The 18208-nt window shown below is 35.6% G+C and overlaps 5 protein-coding genes across 5 annotated transcripts; 2 read left to right on the top strand and 3 right to left on the bottom strand.

Moving 5' to 3' along the window:
* Positions 1-1454: 1454 nt before the first annotated feature.
* GCK72_010210 (uncharacterized protein) lies at positions 1455-2736 on the bottom strand (the record flags this gene model as incomplete). Its single annotated transcript, XM_003104090.2, has 5 exons — positions 1455-1610; positions 1726-1800; positions 1850-2088; positions 2137-2368; positions 2653-2736. 5 exons carry the CDS (start codon positions 2734-2736, stop codon positions 1455-1457), a joined length of 786 nt encoding a protein of 261 aa, XP_003104138.2.
* Positions 2737-6189: 3453 nt separating this feature from the next.
* GCK72_010211 (uncharacterized protein) lies at positions 6190-7528 on the top strand (the record flags this gene model as incomplete). Its single annotated transcript, XM_003104012.2, has 4 exons — positions 6190-6293; positions 6338-6659; positions 6707-6845; positions 7107-7528. The coding sequence occupies 4 exons, from the start codon at positions 6190-6192 to the stop codon at positions 7526-7528; spliced, it is 987 nt and encodes a 328-aa protein (XP_003104060.2).
* Positions 7529-7779: 251 nt separating this feature from the next.
* Positions 7780-11451, bottom strand: GCK72_010212 (uncharacterized protein; the record flags this gene model as incomplete). Its single annotated transcript, XM_053727745.1, has 14 exons — positions 7780-7863; positions 7936-8027; positions 8244-8318; positions 8363-8469; positions 8513-8655; positions 8701-8925; positions 9014-9210; positions 9259-9386; positions 9442-9585; positions 9637-9872; positions 9921-10039; positions 10946-11162; positions 11209-11349; positions 11398-11451. 14 exons carry the CDS (start codon positions 11449-11451, stop codon positions 7780-7782), a joined length of 1962 nt encoding a protein of 653 aa, XP_053587322.1.
* A 2279-nt stretch (positions 11452-13730) lies between these two features.
* GCK72_010213 (uncharacterized protein) lies at positions 13731-15693 on the top strand (the record flags this gene model as incomplete). Its single annotated transcript, XM_053727746.1, has 10 exons — positions 13731-13779; positions 13827-13976; positions 14074-14191; positions 14234-14293; positions 14340-14733; positions 14780-14966; positions 15037-15205; positions 15264-15332; positions 15475-15566; positions 15614-15693. 10 exons carry the CDS (start codon positions 13731-13733, stop codon positions 15691-15693), a joined length of 1368 nt encoding a protein of 455 aa, XP_053587323.1.
* A 773-nt stretch (positions 15694-16466) lies between these two features.
* Positions 16467-16877, bottom strand: GCK72_010214 (uncharacterized protein; the record flags this gene model as incomplete). Its single annotated transcript, XM_003104088.2, has 1 exon — positions 16467-16877. One exon carries the CDS (start codon positions 16875-16877, stop codon positions 16467-16469), a length of 411 nt encoding a protein of 136 aa, XP_003104136.2.
* Positions 16878-18208: the final 1331 nt, after the last annotated feature.

Genomic DNA, 18208 nt, shown 5'->3' on the forward strand with positions numbered 1-18208 from the left:
CTAGTGATGTCTGGTGTTCTCTTATCATTCATTTTTTCTCTTTTCTTATCAAGATTTCTGCGGACGTGAAACTATTTCAGAATTATTTTTCTACTTCTATCGACTGTTGATCAACTCCGGTCCTATTTCTGTCAAATGTCTAAATTTGAAACTGCTGTTTTCATTGTTCAGAATCTTCCAAAAGATGGTATGTTTCTAGAAAATTCTTTATGATCATAAACTGACATGAAGTTTCATTGGAGTGTTTTCTGAGCTTGAATTAGCTACCGAACGAAATTCCACTCATTATACCCATTTTCATTGTTCATGGTATTAATTTTAAGGACCAGTTAAAACGTCAACTGATGAGAAATTGAATTTTTATGGTCTTTTCAAACAAGCTACTCATGGAAAATGTGATGTATCGAAGCCGAGTTTTTTTGATGTTCAAGGAGTTTATAAATGGAATGCATGGAATAAATTAGATACAATGACATCAGAAGATGCGAAGAATGCATATGTTGATGCAATTGTTCAGAAGATTCGAGATGTTCAGAAGACGTATAAAACAGAAGAATGGATGAAAGGAGACGCTTATGATCTGTTGGCACCCAAGTTTGAGATTTTAGGAATTCTGGAGTCAAGTTCTGAAAACAATAAATTGGAAGAAAGCACGAAAAATGAGGAAATAGAAGAGAAATTGGAAAACGAACCAATTGGTAAACAAGATAAAAAAGAAGGAGAAGAAGTAGAGAAAGGGAATGATGAAACAGTGGATTCCAGTGCTTGCATACTTTCAGACAACGAATATGCAGATGCGATTGATGATGAAACACAGTCAAGGTATGATTGAACTGAAAGAAACTACAGAATCTAATTTTAATCTCCAGATCCTCATCTTTCACTGAACCACACACATCCTCTCGTATCAGAGTTTCTCGACAGAGTTCTCCAACACTACGAAATACTTGCCACAGGTTTCAGTTTTTTTCTGTTTAATGTTCTTTAAGATGAAGAATTTCAGACTAGAAAAAGAACTAAAAGTTATCACCGAATCTATTGATAAACTCGGAAAAGCAGTCGAAGAAAGACACAATTTATTGCTTGGTTTGATGAAAAAAGCGGTTCGTGATCTGAAAGTATTTTACTTGAGTTTTTTTCAACTTTCAGACAGTATACATTCTTGTTCCGAAAGCAACTTCCTGGAAAACAGTGATCTTTTTCGTATTCTGGCCGTTTGTCGCCAATTTTCTGCTTCGATGGATTCGACGATTTCTCACATGGATTTGAATAACTAAATAATCCTGTTTTATTAATCTTTTCTATAAAATGTATTTTTTTTCAATTTAACTTTTTCAAAACTTTACAAAGGTAGGTGGTGAGGAGCAAGAGAAAAGGAGGTACCGGTATAAAAATGAATGGGAACAGACAAAAACTGAAATATTTGGTGATAAACGGTCAAACAAAAACAAGAATTAATATCTGTATGGTGGTTGTTGATCATAATGACCATATGGTTGTGGTCGATGTTGATCTGGATAATATTCTGCTCCACGATGTGGTGGTGGAGCAACTGCGTGAGTCTCTCCGTAGTAGGTTGATGGTGCACGAGATCCACCACGAACATCATACTGAAATTATAATGAAATGACTTTGTTACAAAAAAGAACCACAACAAAAAAGATTCATAACTCAATCTGAATTAGAAATTTGAGAAATATTCAGGAAATCAATCAAATTTCTCACCACTTTATCCGGGATTCCATTATTTCTATTGTACATTTTCTGGAATTTGGCAGCCATCGACATCCACAAGGAAATCTGAATTTCTTTGATGTAGTCATGAGGTTCTTCTGTCTACTGTACTTACGTGTAGAAACTGCAATCCTAGGAAGAAGATACCAGTGGCAATTCTAGCCAAGTTTCCATAGGAATACCAGAAAATGAAAAAAACTGAGATGAATCCACGAACTATGTCAAGAATCATTAAGAGTCCCCATGGAAGAAGAAGCCACTGATTTCTACAACAGATTCCAAGAAGTAGAATAAGTGATGCTACGACCAGGGACACGTAAAGAATTAAGTCAACCAAAAGTAATACATTCCGGTCTGAAATTCAGAAAATTTCCTGATTTTTCTTTTCTCATATCAACAAACTTTGCTTTGAATATTTCAGCTCCTCGGTATAAAGTCCAAGTGAGCAGTGGTAAGAAGTGGAATCCTCTACAACAACAACAGTTCTTCCACCAGTGAATGTCAGTTTCCTATTCTCTGCATTTATCTTTCCTTGTGCTTCGAGTTCACAAGAATTGTAATGAGAAGCATCTCCATTTGTTGCTGTGTCAGAGAGTGCAACGGCAGCAGCAATTGCGAGAAGAAAGTATAGAATCTGAATAATATCTGGTTCATATCAGTTACACATTTCTCTCTTTTCTTCATCTACCTAGCCTCTGAACACATTTCTGATTCTCTATCTTCCCCTTAACAGTCGGTTATAAATCAAAAGTGATTGCCTTCCTCCGATGGCAGTGGCCTGTTACGTGTTGTAATATTACATCGAATCCAGTTTTCATATTGAAAAGAAGATGATTAGAAAGCGTTGGAAAAGGGCGTGGCTCTTCCATTTTTTAATTCAATTTTAGAAATTGATTGGAAACTGAGAAAAATACTTACCAAAGTGTAGAAACCAATGAGAGTTGAGCCGACTGTTAGGCCACAACAAAAACATCGACGTATTTGAATTTCTACTTTTGCCATTCTGAAAACAATCGGAATTTAAGATGAGGACAAATTAGAAAAATACTCAAACGACATATACTAGAATCCTGGGTGTAAAAACATGTATTTTGATTGATGAGAAAAATTGTTTTGAAAAAATTATGTCTATCAATTTGCTTGTAATAAACCGAAAAGGAAAGATATCAGCAGAGATGAAAAATCACAAAGAAAGCGTTATTTGTCCTAGTTATTTGATGATTGTTTCTAACGAGAACACAAGAAAAGGAAGCGAAAGAAATGACAAAGAGAACGAATTATAGAATGAAAAGAAACTGATAAATTGATTGATTGCAAAAGGATGGAGTATGATTAACGGTAAACGAGATTAGGAAACCTAAATCTGAAAAGGTGAAAGATTAAAGAAAAGAAAGAAAGAAAAGAGATTTGGAAGTGTAAATTCGAAAGTTCCGTTTCATACACTTGTGACAAGTGAGAAATCATGAACTTGAAAATCGCGAAAAAACATCGCATTTAAACAGAAGAAAAATCAAAGATTCTCTCTGCATAAATCACAGAGAATTCAAACAAAATATTCGAACTAGGATCGACCTTCAACGAATAAAAGGTATCCCATTGAGACAGTTTCGTTGTTCTCGGAATCTGTCGAATTTCGTTTTGAATGGTTTGAATAAACAGTAAGACGATCCTGGAATCTTAAGGCGGAAAAGAGAAAGAATACGGAGAAATCGGTAATAAAAATGTGAAATCTAAACTGAAGTAGACAGAAAAAGCAGAGATAGTCATGAATTGCAAGCGATCGCATTGCGGAGAAAAAATAGAAGAAGGCTGTTTCTGTCAATCCTTCGAAAATACGAATCAACCAAAACCACACCCTTTTCGTCATCTTCTTCTTTTATTCTAACATCATCTTGTTGTACTGTTTTCCCAGGTCTATACAAGGTCTTATGAGTTATTCGAATGCATATAAAACAGAGAAGAGACACAGAGAGATTCACATTACCTGGCAGGCAGTAGGCGCGTGCCAAAACATCCAGAATAGAGACATATCCTATGGTTAATTGCATACGAACAAACAGAAACGAAAAGTGAAAAGTGGTTGGATTTGGTTGAAAACCTAGTATTATGTGAAGTACAAATCAGATATTTTCCGATTCTTATTCAAGAAGAATTTTATAAAAGTAGTTTTTCTCAAAAAGTTTCAATAGTGACGGATAAATAATAGTTCTTTCACATATATAATTTTAATAATTGTTAGAAAAGCCCATAAATAATATGTCTGATTGATTCTATGACCTGAAGAATATGCAGAATTTCCTAATACTCACAACTTTCTCAAACCAAAAACTAAGTGAAACTGTTCCTGAACCATCTTAAAAGTGAAAACTTCTGTCTAATTGTATACCAAGTCAGACCACGAAACCGACAGTTACATTTTCTCTTCTATCCTTATATTCGGATGTTCGAAGGTGATGATTGAGAGTACTTATGGTCAGAAGGGGAATTCGAGAAAAAGAGAAAATATTTCTTTGAAAATTAAACAAATTAACCTTACCAGTTCCATTAGAAACTTAATGAGTTGGTCAATGAAATGACTAAATTGATAAATAACTTTTAGTTCCAAGGTTCTTTTCTCTTTTTGTTCCCAACCATTTTTGAGCGATCGGGTGTGGCTTCAGAATGGCATCTTTTGATGAAAAAAAGTGAAAAAAACGACGTCGACGGCATTGGTAAAGAGTGGGGATAAGACCTCGACAATGAATTGTTTGTGGTTGGAAAAGGGGTGGAAATCGAAACCTGTCGGATTTTGGATTTGTGTAGAAGACAAAATGTTATGGGGGAAAATTCAGAAGGAAGGTATGATTAAGACGTAGAAAAAGGATGATTTATATTCATCTTTTGTGAATCTCTGAATTCATGGAATTATATATTTCAGATAAAATGAAAGGGGAGAAGCAGATGTGTCTTGAGGGTTTCAAGAGCTGAAAAGCTGTCAAGTGACTTCACCAATGATTGAAATATAGAAAAGATACTTTGAATTGAAATGTCATAAGTTCTTGGATGAAACATAGACATACAGTGAGAGGAAGAGAGAGAGAGAAACACGTAAAATGTAGGCATTCAACGCCTGAGACGACGACAACAACGCCCTTCTTCTTTTCCGCAGAAGATAATTGTCTAGGTTAGGATGACAGAGAAGAAGAAGATGTACGAGAAAGTCTCGGGTAATTCGATCGACGGTATTTCTCATTGAAATTGAATCACATTGCGTTGCGTCTTTGTCGTTGAAATGACCATGCTTTGAATGTTTTTTTTTCGCGCGCAATGTCGTGTACTCGTCGATACAAATGGATTCATGTCGTTCCGTCGGGAATAATCATCTGGTACTGTAGCAGACGAAGAATAAGATGATTGAAAGTAATGGGTGTGGCTACTATTGGCCACTTTGCTTCTTTTTCCATCACGGATTCATTTATTCTGATGACAGAAAATGAATGAAAGGAGGAGGTGAAAGGGACACGGAGATTAGTGGAAGACGATATGAGGGAAAGAATTCATCTGAAGAAAGAAAAAGAATTCTGAAAAAGGGTTGATTCTTAGAATTCAGATCCGTTTGTGAACAATATTTATTGGAAATGCTGGAATGAGATAATATGAGAACGGTGTGGATACGGGATAATTTCAGATTCGACAGGAAGTTTGAAGAGCACGAAATTCAATTTTCTTTCCGTGAAGAAAAATACCTGAACTCTGAAAATTCAGATATGAAACAAGAAACACAATTCGGGATATCACTTTTCTAATTTATTTTTATTCCAAAAAATCTGCTGGAATTCGAAATTGCCTTAAAAGCTTGAGAACTCATATAATACGGATAACCAAATCATATCTGTTTAAGTTTTTCAATCATTTCTGTTCTGATTCGGGCGCAGTTTTGATTTGTACTAGTTCTATTTCGGACAGTTCTGATTAGGCACCACTATATTATGGTTTCATCTTTTTTTTTGTTTTTGTATTTGATGATCAAAAATGAAATGAAATAGTTTTGTTCCAAGTCAACGATTGCTAGTACATACTTTTTTTCACTTTCTGAACAAATATACTTACATCATAAAAATAAAATCTCTCTGAATATTGTTTTGTTTTGTTTTCTTCTGTTGTTTATGATTCAATCCTGCCGATATATTCAATTGACACTTTCCTTCTATCTTCCATTTCCTTTCGTATCGTTCTAAAAAACCAAAATCACAGAGAAAAACAATTATCAGAATACTCCATACTCAATAACATTTCCTCTTCTTCTTCTCCTGATAGTCCCTTGATAATATCTCGTTTCTCTCTCATCTCTTTCATCAATTTCTCAGGTTATTTGTCGCTAATAGCAACCGAATATTTCGTTAATCCTTGTTCTTCTTATACTCATTTTCTCCTCATCTATACATCTTTCACTCACTTTTTTCATTATTTCAGACGATGAATGATGTGTATCGAGTATGGGAAGATGCTTATTTAGAGAAGAATCTAACGATTACAAGAGACACGAATCCACAGTATACATATGTGGCAAACTATCTATGGTGAGTTGAGATATACTTATTTTTCAACAAGAAATCACTTTCAGGTTTTTCTTTGTTGAAGACAAAACCTTCCATATAGTAGCTTGTTTCAAAGAGACACCAGAAATCGAATATCATGCATCTGTGAAGATTTGGTTCAAAGACGAGCACTTCTGTCATTACGAAAGAACTGAAATATTCCCATTCAACGAGAAAAAAGGAGATGAATACGAGATTGTTGATCCTGATTGGGAATCAATTGAAGTCACTTTTCGAGTAAATAAACTTCATGGAGATGTATATATTGGACCATCTGAAAATGAATCAGTCGATCAAAATGGAATAATTGTAGTCATTGGAGATCAGAAAGTATTTCTCAATATGGAGGTGAGATTACTTGTTTCAATTTCAACAATCAATTCATCTATATGCAGGCAATAATTCTTCAATCGGAAGTTCTTTACGATGCTTTTAATAGAAATGAAGATGTTACATTGAAGTTATCTGATGTGGATCCTGCTGTGTTTTTTGAAATGCTTCGAGTTCTCAATCCTCCACACAAACGGATATCACGTTAGTTTCTCTTGAAAATGAGAAGATCAAACAGATTAGTAAAAAAGTTCATCTTATTAGAAAAAAGTTCGTTTGCAAGAATGTTTATGATAAGGATTAGCGGAACACTTTCGTCTTTTGTTGTATTTTTGATGTTAGCTTATGACGTTCGTTAAAGATATCCTACAGGGATAAGAAACAATAGCATTCGTTTCGTTTCTCCAACAAGCTGAGGCTAGAAATGATAAATAAAGTTTCAAACTTCTTTCTTCTTGTTTTCAGGCTTCTACTTCACTGAACTTCTCCTTCTTGGATGTCGTTTCCGAATGATTCGTCTTCTGAATCGTCTCGATGAATTCTCAAAATCTTCCGAATATGACAAGAACTGGATAACAAAAGTTGCATGGAAAAAGATTCAAAGAGTCCTACGGGAAGATCCTTCGTTTACAATTCAAACAATCGAGAACTTTAGAATGAAAAAAAGAGAAGAGAAACCTGTGAGAAAGGTGAAAATAAGGGATCCAGAGATACTGAGTGTTCATCAGTTTTCGAAGAAACCAGAGAAATATTCATGTATCGAATCGTTCTGCGACTACTGTGGCAATCACAAAACTAGCATTATCTACACTTTACTCGCTTTTCTATTCTTCGAGAATATTATTTTATTGATGTGGTTTTTATGTATTTATAAGGAATCCCACTAATTGTGATTTTTATGAAATTAATTTATTAGAAAATCAAAATTAATTGGAAAATGTTTATTGAAAAAAAGACAGAGAGAACCATAATAGAAAAGAGATGAGTGAACTAAAATAGTGAACAAAGATATCAATGAAAAGAAAGCTGAATAAATTTGAAAAGAATAGTCCCGTTTGAAAACCCTCTGGTCAATGATTTGAAAATTCGAAATGAAAAAAGAAGAATGTTTTTGTTTCGTTAATGGAAACAGGAGAGGCTATCTACGATGATGATGATATTTCCTCGGATGAATGTATTCATCATTCTGCTTCGAAGATCCAGATGAAATTGTCCGTTTATCCTAAAATAATTTCTAATTGAGTCGAGAGGTAAGTCGAAAGTTCTTTTTGATTTCTAATCTACTCACATATACCTGATCGTTCCTCTCTTCACTCATATCTTCTTCATCTTCTTCTATCATATCATCTTCAAAATCTGATTCTGATTCTGATGATTCATCTCGAACTGAAAAAATACAATGTTTAATGCATAACAGAACAAAGAAAAACAAAAGAAAAGCGAGTACTTGATATTGAATATCCGAATAGGAAAATGGCGTGTTTAGCTATTTCACGAGACAGTTCGAACGGCCGAGCTGAAATTATAGTGGACAACACATAAAGCTGGAACAGAATAAGGCAGATGCATAAAAGTAAGTTTCTCTCGGAGAAAAAAACACACCGAGAATTCCAATTTTTTGCCCAAGCCATCTGGCTTTTTGTACAACATCATCTTGCATTAATTTGAAACACATGGCTGAAAAAAGTTTTCAAATTTCAAATAAAGCTCGGAAAACTCACCGATAAGAGCCATTCCAAAAAGAAGATAAAGGGCACAAACAACCAGTTTCTCTTGACTTCCTTCGTCCAATGCTTGACCTGGTACTATATCTCCGAATCCAATCGTACTGAAAATAAACCAATTTGTAGTCGAAAAGCCGTTTTAGTTACCTCAAAGTGATGAAGCAATAGTAGGCTCCGTCGAATCCATTCCAGTTCTCCCACCACGCGAACAGCCAAGCTCCACCTGATATGAATGCAAAAACTATGCAGATTCCAACACTGACCGGCATTTTTTCGTGAGCTCGATGGCCCTGAAAAATGAATTCAAGTCCAATTCGACTCGAATAAAAACGAACATTTCTTCTCAAAGAGTGCAACGACATTTCATCAGATCTTTCTGATCTATCCGATCGATAACTTCTTCCATCAATATCTCTCATTCTTCTCGAAGTACTACTATCCATACTCGGCTGTTTATGTGTCATTGAATGCATCATCATCATTTCTTTTTCTCTCAATTCTCTTGCTGAATTGTTCCTTCTCGGTGGCTTTTGAATATCTTCGTCATCAGTTAGTGACATCTGAAATCATTAACTTTTGATGAGTTGGATCATGTCCCATTTTGCAAAAAGTAATCTGAATTTTAAATCCAAAATCCAAAAAACATACGCTTGTTTCTTCTGTTTTCTCTGGATCTGATTTGACATCTTCATCTCTGGTTCTTGAAATGATCACATTTGGAACTGCATCATCTTTCCGTTGTTTTCTGGTTACTAAATCATGGAATGCAGCAGCTGATCCACCGTATGCTTTCAGATCAACAACGCCTTCATCTGGTTGATGTTGAGCACGGACAAGGAGCCCTCCTGAAGTTTGAATATTACTATTTTCTCAAAATAAACTTCACCACTGACCTTTATATTCTCTAGCCGGACTTTCACTGACTGCATGCCTTCCTCTTCGATTTCTCTTCTCATCAGTATACAACTGTTCCATATTAATTGCTGTATTTGATTTTTGTAGATGTGTTCCTCTGAAACTTCTGAAAAATGATAGAAACAAATACGAAACTCAAAAAACTGAATCAAAAGCTTTACCTTTTCGCCTGTGGAAAATTCGGAAGTTTCGACATTGTTCCATTCGGACTTCTACTTTGAGTACTGATTTTTCGTCGACCGGGAAGTGACATTGTATCGAATCGAGGAGGTTGAGATGATGGCTGAGTATTTGTTGTTTCGTATCTAAAATTGATTGGCTTAGACTGGAAGATTCCATCGGAATTCATAACTGACCTATTAAAACTTCGAACTGATTTTGTATCATTACTTCTCGTTCTTGATCGATTTAATGATGCGTGTCGTCGTACTGTATTATGCCTTTGAGCACTTCGAGAACTTTGAACTCTTCGAACATTCACAGCTGCATTCGGATGATAGCGAAAGCTTAGAGCCGCCCGTCGGACACGTCGTCTATTCTTTTGCCAACGACAGTAAGCACAACATAGTTTGAAATATATGTAAGTGAATACCTGAAATGATAATTACAGAAATAATCAAGAAAAAAATAATATGTTTACCTGAGCAAGTGTCTCTGCAATATTTGCCAAACAAAGAAGCATCAATGGAATTCCGAGAACAGAATAAAGTATTGTGAGCAGTCGACCTGTATCAGTTTTTGGGCAGATGTGACCGTATCCTGAAGTTCATTCTTGTCTTCGTAGGAATTTTAAATTCTAAACTTTTCTCTTTTCCCATAGTAAAATCTTTGTTCATTTTGTGAAATTCATTGGTCCCAAGACAATTTTCTTTTCTCATTTTTCCGTTTTCTCTCATCAATTCTCACTCAAAATGTTTCCCACTCGAACATTTTCTCAGCTCGTGTTCTTTAGAATCTCAAGGGAATTCGTGACGTATTTTGTTTTTAGAACATTGCTTAATCTTCCTTTTTTACAGATTCTGAGATCAAAATTATCAGAAATTGACATTTTTCTTGTTTTTCTGATGTTCAAAAAAGCTAAATATAGAAAGTTATTGGCATGCCGAAAAAGAAAAAAAAATGAGAAAGGAAGAGGAATCGGAAAAGTTCTCAAGGGAGTCACAATAAACACTCTTCTAGAAGACAAATAAGACAGATTATGAAGAGAATAAAAGTGGAAAGAAGAGAGAGATGAAAAATGTCTCAAATTTGAATAAATGAAATCAAATATTCAAACAAATCTTGAATTTAGACTGTCCCGGAGCAAACCTAGATGAAATCTCTCGGCACAGCTCCCGTTACAATATTCACACAATCTGCTTGTGTTAGAAAACCAGTATATTAGAATTAGAATGGAACTTTCAGAGAATCATGAGGTTTAAGACTACTTGGCCGGAGTTCTGCTCACGGAAAGTATTGGTTTATAAAAGTTATGATTATGTGGAGCACCGAAAAATCAGTCTGAAGCACATCTCAACCAAATTCTATATTAACTTCAGCACCATGGTATAAAAGTAATATAATATTCTGTCAGCTTCAAAACATTAGTAATATCATAGAGTTTCCAGTTCCGTTCAGGATCCCACTCTATTCCGACCAGTCTATTTGTTAGAAATGACAACAAACCGATAGTTGTGAATACAGTGATTGAATACAAAAGAGCTCCAGAGAACGTCCATTGAAATGTCGGCCGTTCTTCATCATGCTCATCGTAACCTTCAAAATTCATCGCATGAACCAAAAGCATTTCGAATTCTTTCAATGCCCATTGTGATTCATTCTTCACTGCAGTTTCTTCAATTACACTCTTCTTATTTATGAATCTATAGATGTCATCGACCACCTGAAACTTTGAAATTATCTGTGTCCATCTAAACCCGAAACAATACCTTCAACGATGCATTTTTCACTTTTCCCTGTAATCCCAACTCGTATGGATATTCGACTGCTTGGAACATAAATGCTCCAGCAACTGCATACAGAGCCACCAGAAAACATAATCCAACATGAGTTATTGTAAATATTGTAGCCTGAAATGAAGGTAGTTTGGATAGAATTGAGTAGTCTGAAATGCTTACTGTTCTGACAAAAGTGGTGACTTTCAGACAGAATGATCTGACTTCGTCTCTCATTTTCAATTGATAAATATCTATTTGACTGCCATTTGGGAACGGGAGGAAACGGTTCTGAAAGCAGAAATAGTTGGAGGAAAGTGAATGACTTAGAAGGTATTTTAACAAACAAAATGATGATGATGTTCGAATTTTGATTAGACTTCAGATGAGATTCAAATGAATCTGAATCCTAAATTATGAACGAGGGAAAGAAATATACATTTCAAGACTTTAAAACTGTACCTAAACATTTTGAGAAGAGTTCTGAACATCACTACTATACTGATCGGTTTCAAAGATTTGAAAAAACAAGAGGAAAGAAGCTAAAAGTTGAAAAAGAGAGGGTAACAAAGAGTATATGGAAGAAAAATAGAGAGGAGAGCTAGGCAATGGGAAGACATTTGCGTGTATCCGTTTGTGTTGTGGTTTATCTTTGGCAGAGAAAAAGTTGGTATAAAGAAAGTAACATAGAGGGAGAAAGAGATAGAGAGAGCATGTTTAGGCTCCCGCCGGATTGATAGACGACAACAAGAAGGAGGAAAAGAAGGCGTTGTTGGTAGAAGAATAAGAAGACGTCGGGACTCAAAAGTGCCTCTTCGAAACGACACCAACAAGTCCCCAAGGGCCGCCCGGAAATGCGCGACGACGACGTTTCCTTCTTAGCATCGTTGACTTGGTCAGTCGCTCAGAATTCGGATTTGTTGTAGAAGAAAGGGATGAGAATTTAGAGGAATTTGAAACAAATGAAACTCCCAAAAATATAAAGATCGAGAACAGAAGTTTTGGTGAGTTTGAGACTTCGGTTTAAGAAAATAGATATTTGAAGACTTGAAGAATCAGGAGAGTCAGACGATACGATCATTTGGTTCAAATATCTGGAGTTTTTTGTTGAAAATACTACCATTCTCGTTCTCCCTTTAAAAACTCATTCAGTTCAGCGGAGAACTGAAACGTCAAAAGATTTGAAGCTGCAGACAGGTGGATTCTGAGGAGTACTTCATTGCATGGCACTTTGAAAAGTGAAGAGTTTTCTACAAAGTTTAGACTGGCAGACGAGAGAGATGCTAACCATATTTATAAAAAAAGAACTGTAATTGAGACGAGGAACAAGACTAGTGAATCAGTTTTCTTGGAAATTCAGAAAAGTAAAGTATTTTCATTCTTCAATTGTCTCGATAGAGAAAATAAGAAAGAGAGAAGAAGCAACTCAATTTGAGAAGCACATGGACACGCGATTTGCACATATACAGAGAGAAAAAAGAGCGGGAGGTCAAAAGTTAAAAAGGATCGGATTGAGAAGAGAAAAAGAGAAAGTGAATCTTGTAGATGACGAAATGGAACAGTTAGTTCTTTTAGGATACCGGGATATGATGGTTTCTTGTCCGGATGTCCGATACTCCATCTTCAGAATCTGCATCAAAAATTCTGAGAGAATCGGGAGTTATATTGGATAATCGTGTGTGATGTGACAGTATTTACCTTGAATAATCAATTAAAATCCATTTTTCGGTCATTAAAAGTTTTAGAGAACACACAAGTCTTTAATACCCGTTCAGTTTTTCTGAATTCCATGTTTCTTATAAGTGATTCCTTGTTTCTGTCTCAGTTGTAGCCAATGAATGTCTCATTTCAATTCACTTCTTCAGTTACAATCTTTCATTTTAATCGTATCTTGTCTCGGAAGGAAGAAGAAGTTCGGCGGATCGTTCAGCACTAAATCGGACCAGATAGATATCTCCGACCTCTTTTTGGAATACAAACTCTCCTCACCCACTTCTTTCCATCCAACACACATTATTTCCCTTTTTCGTTTTTGAAGTATTGATTGAATTTGGTTTTTTTTCTGAAAGCAAAAAATGAAATTTGTTTTCAGGAAATGCAAAGGACAGTGTTACGAACACTGTCAACTTTGCAGAGAAAACTAAGAATGTGTAGTAATCAAAGGGCAAGTACAATTGGAGATTGGGTAAGACAGTTTGATACAAACTCATGTGATTCAAATAGAATTGACTAAGTTTATTTGAGTGGAAAGAATTCAGATGGATTCTCTGTTTAAAGTGTGCTTTGAAAACAATTAGCTAGTCCAACATTCATGATGAACACTTTTCATTCTCAGGAACTATTTCAAAAATGATGACTATATTTTATTTCACAATCAAATTGTACTCAGTAGTGAGATGAAACTTCTTTCACAAACGTTCTCTTATAAATTCTTATTTTTCTTTCAGACATTTCGAATATCTTTAATAATTTTCGCATTTCTCTGCGGCTTTGCTTGGTATACACGAACAATTAACATGTGGGCAATGAAGAATATTGGAGATACATTTCTTCGAAAAGATATTAGTGAGTCATTCCAGCATCATATTTGAATGAGATAACTTTTGTCTCAGACACTCGTCAAATAATTCTTGGTAGTTTTTGGAGAGACGAACGGGAACAGAATGTAGATGGACGATTTGCAGTCATTCACTTTTTGGGGGATGGAAGAATTGAACATCCTCTTTATTGCTTTTCGATTCAAGCTAATAATCGGTATTTGAGTGAGTCATTCTAATTATTTTTAGATCGTTTTGAACAATTGAACAAAAAAAAATTATGTTGTGAACTGTTGCTGTCAAATAACTGTATTTCTTTCAGTCACCAGAGCAACAGTTCAACGAATTCATCGTGGAAAACGTGCTTCATCTGACATTTGTTCGTGGGCGGGACATATTGCAGAATGTGATTTGGACGTTCATGCAATGAAAGAATTCAAGTAGGTTTTCAACTTTTCAGTTCCAAATTCTTGTTTTTTCAGAATAAGTACGACACCAAATGTTGAAGATGCGATGTTGGTTACACCAGAAGCGCCATTGAGGTATTTGATTAAGAAATTATGTTTTTACAAGAAGAGAGAATTCCAGAGAAGCACGTCACGATATGGTTGTATGCATGGCACCAATGTACATCTACACAGATTGGGAAATCCTTGTAACTGGAATCGAGTTGTGGCTTGCAATGGGAGCAACTAAAGTAGTGGTTCCTGTTCAATCAGCTTCAAGTGCCACGTATCGAATTCTTCAAGAATACGAAAGAAAAGGAATTGTTATAATCAGACATTGGCCTAAATGGCCTATTATGTCAGATACAAATCCAAATGGGTTAGTTCTTTCGAGAGGAATCGAAGAATCTCATGTCAACTGTTTGTTCTTTGTCAAACCATGGGCTGATATTGTCGTTTTCTCTGATATTGACGATTTCCTACTTCCTTTGGATCCATCTACAGTGTCACCTGGAGACAATTTACAGATTTTGAGAGTGAGTTTTCAGAAAACCGAAAAGTTTATAGATATTTCTTTTCTAGAATCTATTTGCCGAACATCCACAAGCTGGATCACTTCTTTTCGAACATCGTGACGTCCAATTCGTTCCTCCAAATCGACAAGAAGATCAAAGTTTGGCGAATTTCAATTTCGAGTTTCTGAGAAATTCGAAAAATAAAATGAATTGTAATGTGTGGAGAATGAAAACTCGTGTCGTTGTTAATGCGAGTGCGTAATTTTCAATAGGAAATATAATTAAAAAAAAGGAACACTATTTAAACTTAACAAAAAATTTCAGGTCGCGTGGATAGTGTAAATATGCATGAAACAGGAATCCATCGTTTCGGTTATGTTCAAACAAGAATTCCATGCCGTCAAGCTCATTTCTATCATCTCCGTCATTCTCATAATACTGTTCCATCTCCAACTCCAATCAATATGTCTCCATTAGCTGATATGCTTAATAAGTGAGATATTTTTAGACATTCCTGTCAGAAATATCAACAAAAAAACTCTTGTTTCCAGACAATGGCAAACCCGAATCGAGTCATTCACAAGTTTGAAATCGGAAGTTTTGAACAAAACGAACACTGAGTATCTGGAAGATTTTGATAGATGTATGGGAGCGATTAATGATGAACATTGGACAATGAAGGCTTGTTTTCTACAGTTCTACTGTTAGACTATTATTCTGATTCCAGGTTTCCCGATGTTTAACTCCTCACGTATGTTTCAGTCGTCTTAGAAGAGATGTTGATTGTGTAGCTGTGGCATCTGAATATGAATTCTATCGATCTGGAAAAGGCTACTTCATGAATCCAATCAACAGTAAGTACTTACTTTAAAGCCAAATCCCTACATCAGTCCAATTTCAGTTCGTGTTCAAAAATCGGAAGTCAACTGTGAATCACCCGTGCCTCCATTCACTTCTGGAAACCATTACTTTGCTCCGTGATTTTTTATTCTCTTTCCATGATTATATTGTTGTTTTTTTTTGTCCCAGTTTAATGCAATTCACCCTTTGCAACTCAACACTTTTTATTAAATGAATTTTGATAGAACTGAAGAGAAAAATGAGAGGACAGAAGAGAGAAATTTCAGATAAATTTCAGATAGTTGATTGGAAAGAAGACGTCTTTAAGCATCTAGCCTTCCTGGTTTGACAGGGAACGAACGACCACCGCCACGTTTTTCTGAAAAAAAGGAAATTATTATGAGTCCTGGAAGGAGAAAATAGACAAATGACAACATAATCAAGCATACATAGGGTGAGGTTAACTGAAAAAAGTTCTGTCGAAAATTTATTTTTTGAGGATTCGTCTTTTTCTCTCGATTCTCAGTTATGATTTTATTATGACTTGTTGAATTGATTCTAGAAATGAACTTTTTATCCGAAAGTAAGAATCTAAGTCGACATGAGTCTCTAGAAGCTCAATCATCAGTACAAATTCACTTTCGTCTTCTTGAAAATTACCATAAATTTCCTATATTTTCTGAATTCGTTAAACAGACACACACTTTCCTTTTTTTCTAAACTAAACTTTTTCTCAGAAAATCGACATGGACTTTACTAATTGACGTACAAAAATGACAATAACAACACAAAAATTGACGACAAACAGAGGGAAAACACACCGAAATTTGTAGTGATTGGAAGGGTAGAAGCAGTGAAGTAGAAGAAGGAAACAGAAGAAGAAGTAGAAGAAGTAAGAGAGAGAGATTCATAGTTTAGAACACACCAAGACGATCGTCTTCTCCATTGAATGGTTGAATAACCCAGTCTTCGTCTCTCTTCTGGTTATCCAAGAATGCACGGGCTCCACCACGTTTCATCATATCACTGAATGCTCTTCCTCCGCCGCGTTTGTCCATCATAAAAGCACGAGCTCCACCTCGTTTCTCCTCATTGAAACCTTGGAATGCTCGAGCTCCGCCACGTTTCATTTCAGTCAAAAACGCACGGGCACCGCCTCTCTTTTCATCATAGAAAGCGCGTCCACCGCCTCGTTTGAAATCATCTCCGACGTCAGAAGAGAATGCTCGAGCTCCGCCACGTTTGTGGAGCATTGCACGGGCTCCTCCACGTTTCTCGTCTTCAACTTCTTGTAACTCAGAAGTGTATTGGGCGTTGAGCACCATCACAAGTGCTGAAATATATTGGGATATTGGGATATGTTATTTCAGCTGTTTTTGAAAATGTATCATTCTAGACAGCAGTGATTTCATAATTACATTCACTTATCGGAAAACAAGGAATCAAGAATTATTATTTTTTGTTGTAAACATCTGAAAAAACTCATGTGAAACATGTAATTGAGTCAAAAAGTGATGTATTCTAGACTTATTTTCTTTACTCTATTCAATGGTTACAAGCAGAGTCCGTGTATTCTCCCGATCATTTCCTAATCTTATGCATGTCGTTACCGTATTCCTACAGTACTTCAAAACGATTCACACTTTCTTGATGACTCTCAGATTGACCATTCCGTTTCTTAATATATCCTCGAAAGAACTCAAATGACACTTTCGTCTTTACAAATTCCATGATCAATGAATTCTCGTTCTTCTAAGACCCATAAAAAATGAGTTTGTTCTCTCTCTGGTTTCAAGTAAATCAGTGATGCATTTTCAGCAGAACTTCGAACATATATCTCTCTCTCTTTTCCGGTTCTAAATTCAGAAAAACAAGTTTTTGTCGGTAGGCAGGAGTAGAAAAAAAAGAGAGTGTCAATTCCAATGCGGATCTAAAATTGTTCTTTTTGCAGAATTTCTGTCATCTATTTTCAGTTGTATTGAAGGAAAAAAAAACAGATAGAAAATAGATAAATTAGTTTTTTTTTCGGAAAGTGAGTAACAGTAAAAGGAGAAAGAAGAATAAGAAGAAGCACTTTGATCAAAGATGACACTAGAAAAATAAAGAAAATGCTTGGGGGCTCAGAAGTAAAGTGCTCTTTGAAGGTCACCGAAAGGATTTCTTTGTTTTTCACTTTCACTCCTAATCTTGATCCGAAACGGAACACTTTCAAAACTTCAGACACAACTTTACGAATATGTATCCTTATATGGCTTCTTTATTCTCCTTTTGGTCCATTTGTCCTCCTTCAATTACTACAAGAAGCCGTACAAACTGCGTAAATTTTCGAAAGTTTGTTCTTCAGGTTTCCTAAAATAGAACGAATTCAATTCACTCCTTCTTCTTCAACGAATAAAAAAACGATGAAGAAGAAGTTCTTTAAATTGAATTGGTAGAGGACGACTCATTCTCCGTTTTTCCAAAAAATTGTCTTTTACTTTGTGACGTCATCACGTGACACCATCATTCTACGGTAGTACTCACTCATTCTTTTCTTCGTGGAAACCTTCTGAATTGGCACTTCGAAAATGAGCTTTCTGGCGACCCACTTAACAGAAAGCCAATCAACTTTTGGAGGTCTCTTCTCTATGTTTTAGCTTCTTTTTTTTCTAAAAGA

The sequence above is a fragment of the Caenorhabditis remanei genome, chromosome III (assembly GCF_010183535.1).
Source record: "Caenorhabditis remanei strain PX506 chromosome III, whole genome shotgun sequence".
Taxonomy (NCBI): Eukaryota; Metazoa; Nematoda; class Chromadorea; order Rhabditida; family Rhabditidae; genus Caenorhabditis; species Caenorhabditis remanei.